This window comes from Impatiens glandulifera, chromosome 9 (genome assembly GCF_907164915.1).
Source record: "Impatiens glandulifera chromosome 9, dImpGla2.1, whole genome shotgun sequence".
NCBI classification, from domain to species: domain Eukaryota; kingdom Viridiplantae; phylum Streptophyta; class Magnoliopsida; order Ericales; family Balsaminaceae; genus Impatiens; species Impatiens glandulifera.
The window spans coordinates 34,137,910-34,145,692 of record NC_061870.1 but is presented as its reverse complement, the minus strand read 5'-3'; the positions used below and the strand labels follow the sequence as shown (position 1 = coordinate 34,145,692).

The 7,783-nt window shown below is 33.4% G+C and overlaps 1 protein-coding gene across 1 annotated transcript; it reads right to left on the bottom strand.

Annotated features, from left to right (window-relative positions):
- Window positions 1–3,343: 3,343 nt before the first annotated feature.
- On the bottom strand, window positions 3,344–6,411 carry LOC124916610 (putative calcium-transporting ATPase 13, plasma membrane-type). The gene has a single exon (XM_047457349.1). It carries the CDS (start codon window positions 6,336–6,338, stop codon window positions 3,363–3,365), a length of 2,976 nt encoding a protein of 991 aa, XP_047313305.1. The 5' UTR covers window positions 6,339–6,411; the 3' UTR covers window positions 3,344–3,362.
- Window positions 6,412–7,783: the final 1,372 nt, after the last annotated feature.

Sequence of the window (7,783 nt, the reverse complement as noted above, 5' to 3'; positions counted from 1 at the left end):
AACTTTAAATTTAAAAATTTTGTGTTCTCTGTTGTTAAAAAGGGAACGGACATAAACTTAAAAAAGTATTGACAATATAATAAAAAAATATGAGTAAACAAACCACCAAGATTGAAAAATTATTTATATTACAAAAATTCGGGGTAAGAAATTTGAATTGACAATTTTAAATATATATATATAGAGTAATGATATATACAAGTAGGGCTGCAAATGAGCCGAGTCAAGCTCGAATTTGCTTGAGCTCGAACTCGACTCGATTTAGTATTTATTAGCTCGACTCGAACTCGAGCTCGAATGAGTTTATAAATTTGAGTTCGAGCTTGACTCGACTATTTACCTATAAGCTCGGCTCGGCTCGAAAAACTCGAACTCAAGCTCGAGCTCGAATTCAAGCTCGAACTCAAACTAAAATTTATTTTCAAAATGAAATATCAAACTTTCATACATATTCAACATTTAAAACATAATATTTAAAATTGAAAATATGAAAAAATTATAACTATTTAAAATTCCAAAATCATAATAATCCAAAAAGCATTCAACCACAATTACTAGTCAAAATTCTAAAATATAAAATTCTAAAATTAAAGTACAATACTATATAAATTAATTGAACATTCAATATATTAATATTTTTTAAGTCACGTTCTTCAAGCATAGCACAAGTACACATACTTGCATTTAAGATTAAAAATAATTAATATAAAAAATACATGTTAAAACAAATAACTAAAATTTAACTTACTTTAAGGTTTAAGGGAGATACGGACAAAAACAAATTCAACCTATTTTATATTAAATATTATTATATATAATTAAATTATTTGGGTACAAATATAACAAGAATTTATTGACTTATTAAAAAGAATGTATTAATTTATTTATATATTACAATATATTATTAATATTATAAATTCAATTTTTCACTCAACATATTATATATAATATATACTCACCTTTTTTATCTCTTCATAATATATACAAAATATATACTAACATTTTTTTTTATCTTTTATCTTTTATTATATATAATATATTAATATTTCAATATTATATATAATATAATATAATATTGTTTACCATAATAGTTTTTTTTCTATATAGATCTATGATCAATATATATTAAAAATATTTTTCTATATAGATCTATGAACGCTATTAATATATATAATAGTGTTTTTCCATATAGATATATGAACGATCTATATAAGCACAAATTTCTCATAATACAAAAAAATCAAAGTTATTTAAAAGTATGAGCAATAACTATAGTAGAAATGGAAATATATTTAAATTACCTGTAGGTTTCTTGTGAATGAATGATAGAAATAGTGTAAATGAGATAACATAAAAAAATGTATTAGCCTATTATGAATGAGTGAAAGTAATGATGAAGACGAAAGAAGAAGAAATAGTGAAGAAGGAAGAAGAAGAAGAAATGGTGAAGATAGAGGAAGAATAAGAAGAAAGAAAAAATGGTGAAGATGAGGAAGAAGAAGAAGAAACGATGAAGACGAAAGAAAGTAGAAGAAAAAGAGATGAAGAGTATTGATACATTAGAAATTAGGGTTTTGTTTTATGACAATATAATATAATAATGTAGATTATGAGCCTTCTATATAGGCTTTGAAAATAGAGAAAAAAAAAATTGTTTTAAATTTTAAGTTTTTTTTATATTAAATAAATAAATATATTATATATTATCAAGCTCGAAAAAACTGGACAAGCCGTCGAGCAAGCATTATATGAGCTCGAGTTCGGCTCGAATATTAAACGAGCCGGCTCGAGCTCGGCTCGAACTCGATCAAAGTCAAGCTCAAGCCGAACTTTGATCGAGCGGCTCGCGAGCAGCTCACGAGCGGCTTGACTCATTTGCAGCCCTATATACAACACCCTTATATAGCACATTCATATAACACCTACCTCATTTGGAAAAAAAGAGAAAATATATCTTAAAAAAAATACAAGAGAGAGGAGTGATAGAGTGAGGGAATTTAGTGAGAGAATTTGGTGAGGGAATGACGTGGCATCACCTTCATTGGTTGAAAAATGTAAAAGTGGGAGGAAAGAGAGAAATTATTTGATTTTTTCAGCGAATAAGATTATGCCACGTCATTCCCTCCCAAATTCCCTCATCTAATCATTTCTCTCTATATATATATATGAAAAGTTTTTACATTATTTTTTTTTTTTTTTTGTTAAAAATAATAAGAAATTATTTGATTTTTTCAGCGAATAAGATTATGCCACGTCATTCCCTCACCAAATTCCCTCATCTAATCATTTCTCTCTATATATATATGAAAAGTTTTTACATTATTTTTTTTTTTTTTTTTTTTTTTTTGTTAAAAATAATAAGAATAACCTATTATAGATAAACCAGGAGAGTTTGGAAGAATATTAAAAAGTGATAAAAAAAAAAATATGCTTGATAGGGACATAGAATACAATGATACCAACTATAGGAACCTAAAAGATATTACGTCACAATCACCTCTACCTCTAGTCTACATTATTATGTTGTAATTTTTTTAATTATAATTTATTTATTGAACATAATTAACACGACTTTATTACTTTTACAATCAAATATAAGATATTTTATTTTTTAGATAATAATTTCATTTATATTATCATAACTAATTTTATAAATATAAAGATAACAATTTGTTTTCATTACAATTTAAATTTGCTTGTTTAACCCGATAGAAATAAACCCTTCAATCAATCATTTTGTTTATACAATTTGAAAATTTAATTCACGGCAAAAACTTTACTTAATACAATTGAATAAAAAAATAAAAATTAATCTAAACCGCCGCACTCCAGCGTCTTTTGGACGTGAACATCGGGTTCTTTTCCGGTATGATTCATTGAACCTATCTATCATCTCGAATGAAAACCCTAGCCTAGATCGAACAATCCGCTCCGGCGAATTCCAAATCTCTAACGACCACGAATCATCTCCCATCGGAATCGTCTATCGCTCGTAGCTACTGATTTGATAATGTTAGTATTGCATTTCATTCTAGTAGATTGTTTCTGATTTGAATCTATCAATTTCTTATCTGTCCTGTAATTTGTCCGTTCTCCAGATAATGATGATGATGATTCAGAACGATAGATTAACATATTATTGATCGCAGAACGTGGCATGCATTGCGATCTCTTGCTTTTTCACGAGCATTGAAGAAGGTAAGACGATGAATCAATCTTGTAGAATGAATTTTAGAATAAAAAATTTAGCATTTATTGATTAAAGAAGTTCATAGCTACAGAAGAAATAATATAATATAACTAAAGTAAAGTAAAGCTTGATTATAAAAGTATTTACTGCTGCTGCTGCTGCTGCTTGATATTCAGGTTTCCATTGTTCTGATTGTTGGGAGGCTAAGAAGAACACCTTTCCTTGAAACTGGAATGAATTTGACAATCCAAGCAATAGGCCATGAAAGAGATCCGATCAGAATGCAAACACACCATTGTCCCCAATCCAATCTCTCTGTAGATGCAAACTTCTTTAGAAACTCAACCATTAGAGCTTGAAGTACCAAAGTCACCACTATGATTCCAATAAACAGTCTGTTCTTCAATATCCCATTGAATATGTTCTTCTTCTCCAGGTTCCTAGCGTTGAATTCATTGAACACTTGACAAAGCACGAAGCTGTTGAAAACAAGTGTATCTTTCACCTTCTCATTCACCCCAAATATATCTCTCCCTTTGAATTCTAGAACCAGAAGAACCGTGATTTGATAAAGTGCTTGAGCTGTTAGGTTTCTCCACATTACCTTTGTTATAAGTGGCTCTGTTCTCCCCACCGGCTTCTTTGTCAATAGATCGTCTGTTGGTTGCTCAGTGGCTAACGCTAAGGCTCCAAGAGTATCCATTATAAGGTTAACCCATAATAGCTGGACTGCTGTAAGTGGGACTTCACCTGAGGATAATGCGGCGACGACATTGATAACAAGTGCTGCTACATTTACTGTCAATTGGAACTGTATGAACTTCTGGATGTTGTTGTAAACGCATCTCCCCCATTTCAGAACTGTAACAACAGAAGTGAAGTTATCGTCCATGATTACTATGTCTGAACTCTCTTTCGCTACTTCAGTTCCTTGAATCCCCATTGAGAGTCCGATATCAGCTTCTTTAAGAGCTGGTGCATCGTTTGTACCGTCTCCTGTAACAGCCACCACCTGACCTTTCCTCTTCAAACATTCCACCATTAATAGTTTGTCCATTGGTGATGACCTTGCCATCACTCTGATCATATCGATTTTCTCCATTCTTTCTTCGTTGGTGTAGTTTCTGAACGTTGAGCCTTCCACAACAGCGTTTGTTAGATCCTCGTTTACTCTCAGGATGCCACATTCAAGTGCAATCGCCGTGGCTGTGAATTTGTTGTCTCCGGTAATCATCTTCACGTCTACTCCTGCATGTTTACAGGACAAGACTGCTTCTTTAACCCCCGGGCGGCAGGGATCTTTAATACCCACAATTGCTAATAAGGTCAATCCGGTTTCCTCAATTCCTTCTTCAGTAACTCTTCCAATTTCTTTATGAGCAAAAGCAATGCATCTTAAACTCTTGGCAGCCATATCATCAATGATGCCATTGATTTGCATTCTGTCTTCATTCTTCATCGACTTAGTTACACCATTTTGATCGTAGTAATTCGTGCACATGTCGAGAATCATTTCTGCAGCCCCCTTCCAATGCGCTTCCACCCTTTCGTTTCTTCTAATCAAAACTCCGCTCCGTTTCTTCTTCGAGTTGAAAGCTTCCACATGGACTATTTCATGGCGTTTCTTTAGCTCTTCAATGTCTGCACCCAAATCAAACACTGCCCAGTGCAGGATGGCTGATTCAGTCGGGCTTCCAGAAATCTCCTTCTTGTTATAAACTTCTCCAGTCGTATTCAAAGCAATTCCTTCGTGTAGTAATTGAAGAACTTCTTGTGGGAAGTTATCTGTTAATAATACCTTCCCCATCCAAGCTTCCGTCACTTTCATTTGATTTAATGTCAACGTGCCGGTCTTATCAGTACAGATAGTCGTGGCGGAGCCCATTGTTTCGCAAGCGGATAGCTTCCGAACCATCGCGTTATCGCCCATCATTCTTCTCATTGAATAAGCCAGAGTAAGAGTAACAGCTAGAGGCAAACCTTCCGGAATGGCGACGACGATTATAGTAACCGCAGCCGCGACGATACGAATCATCGCGTTCATGATATCGTCGGATTTTGTCACCCCCTTGGTGAATTCCCGACGTCCCTGATCGTCGTTGGTGTGTCCGGTGAAGTACCTGATCATAAGAACCGCAAGAACTACAAATGCCACGAGTAAACCGATCTTCCCGATGTAGGATGTTAGTTTTGTTAAGCGTTCCTGTAATGGCGTCAGCTCATTCGAATCTCGGTTAATCGAACTCATCATTTCTCCCCAAGACGTATTCATCCCCACCGAAGTTACCATCATGTGACCATAACCATCCGCCACCTTCGTTCCTGATAGTAAAAACGGGTTGGTTGCGTCCACTTCAACGTGATCGCTCTCGCCGTTCATGCTCGACTCGTCAACTCTCATCGAATGGCCGTCCAAGAACAACCCATCCGCCGGCACACGGTCTCCAATGTTCAAGAAAATGACATCGCCCACGACAATATCGAAAACAGAGATCGGCTGTCGACGGCCTCCGTCTCTCAATACTTGAACATTAATATCTTCACTCTCCTCGGACAGCTTATGAAACTGAGTTCCTTGTCTATAGTTACTAACAGCAGAGACTGCGATTACAAGAACAACCGCGACTATAATACTTCCACCGTCATACCACCCTTCTTTAATTCCATGCTGCTTGATACCAAATCCCAGCGATAGAATCGCACACGCTAAGAGAATTATGATCGTGATATCCTTGAACGCCTCCACCACAAAGCTGAAAAACGACCGAACCGGCGGTTTTACATACGTGTTCGAACCGAACATTTCAACCCGTCTCTTCACATCCCCGCTGCTGATTCCTAGCTTCGTATCGGACTGGAGGGCGACAGCCAATGATTCAACTCCTCCCCCGAACATTGCCAGGGCCTCCATGTTACGCTCCGGCACAAGTAATGACAGCGCTTTCCGATCGATCTCCATAGAGATATCGAGTGCGACATGGAGTGGGTATTCGGCATCGACGGAAACGGGAAGGACTCGAGCAGCGGCTGCTGCTCGACGGGCTGTGTTGGATAAGGAAACGATGAAGTAGGTAACTCTGAATGCTTTACGCAGTCGCTTGTATGGTGGTTCAATGAGATGACATTTTTCATGATCAGGTGGTAACATGATAATGTTGATAGTAAAGAGATGAAGACAAACTTAGATGATAATACAAGTGAGATATTATTCTTGGAGCTAATTACTGTCTAGGGTTGATAACGATAGTCGATCAATGACCTTATTAATAGGTAATGAAGTTGAGAAATTTCCCAGCATCTTCCCGGCGCCTTCCAAGCAAGTTATACATTTAGCCACAGAGAGGGTCGAATAAATTCTTCCGTCTGTTACTTACATTGCCGAATTTTCTGTTCAGACTTGGTAACAATGTATTGTTTTAAATGGATTATTTTTTATTATTATAAATATTAAAACTATATTTTCATATTCTTACAAAATATTTTTTATTTTATTTTTATCAACAAAAAATAATTTAATTTATTCTAATTAAATAAATAAACATAATTTACTAGATAACTTAAGTGATAAGAATGTTTGGATTAAATCAAAAAAAGCAAGATAATCTATAATAATCTGTAATATTATTCTTAAGAAAATATTTATCTTGATTTGAATCTAGATTACAAATTAATTAGATTGTGGCAACTATTATTTAAAGAAAGAATATAATATTTTGTTGGTCAATAGGAAATAACTTAAATTACATGCAAGGTTAAGGCATGCATTTTGAATAAATGGTCAAAATATAATCTTTATATATATTATATTTCAATATCAAAGAAAGTATAATACATGGAATAAAAGAAATGATTTCGTGAAAGATATGCGAACTTACAATTAATTAGTGTTTTTATTAAAAAAGTAAATAGAAATAAGAAGTAAAGTGGTTTGTTAAGATTGTCCTTTAATTAAATGTTAATTAATGGGTCTTTCCTCACATTTTCATCATTCCTATCCTAATCCAATACAGTTTTTAACAAGAGAAAAGAAGTGTTTTACACGTAGTTATTTACATATTATATAATATTGTAACAAATCTTATATTAACAATATAAGTTCAACTTTTAATAATATAAGTTCAACTTTTTAACTAATATATATATATATATATATATATATATATATATAATATTTGCTTAATTTTTAAAATGTTTGAAAGTCTAGAACTGTGATTAATTTGGATATATGTGAGAATAAATGGATACTTGGGTCGGATTGTGGGTTTACCCGTCCATAAAATTTTTACTGTAATATTTTTTTTTAACGATTTTTTATATTATTACTCGTGCAAATGCACGAGATACATGCTAGTTTATTTAATTTGGCTAATTTATTTATATTGTTGACGAAATTTTTGTATTAAAATAATAAAAAACAAATTAAAAGGAAGCTTTTCAGTTTCGTGGTGGCGTGGTTGGCCTGCAGCATGCAGCTTATTTCATGACTATATATGTGACACATTTTTTTTTTCTAAAATTGAGTCAAACAAACAATAAATAAAATTGAACCCTAGTTCTATGTCCATACAGAAAATTGGGTTGGCCATCCCAAAT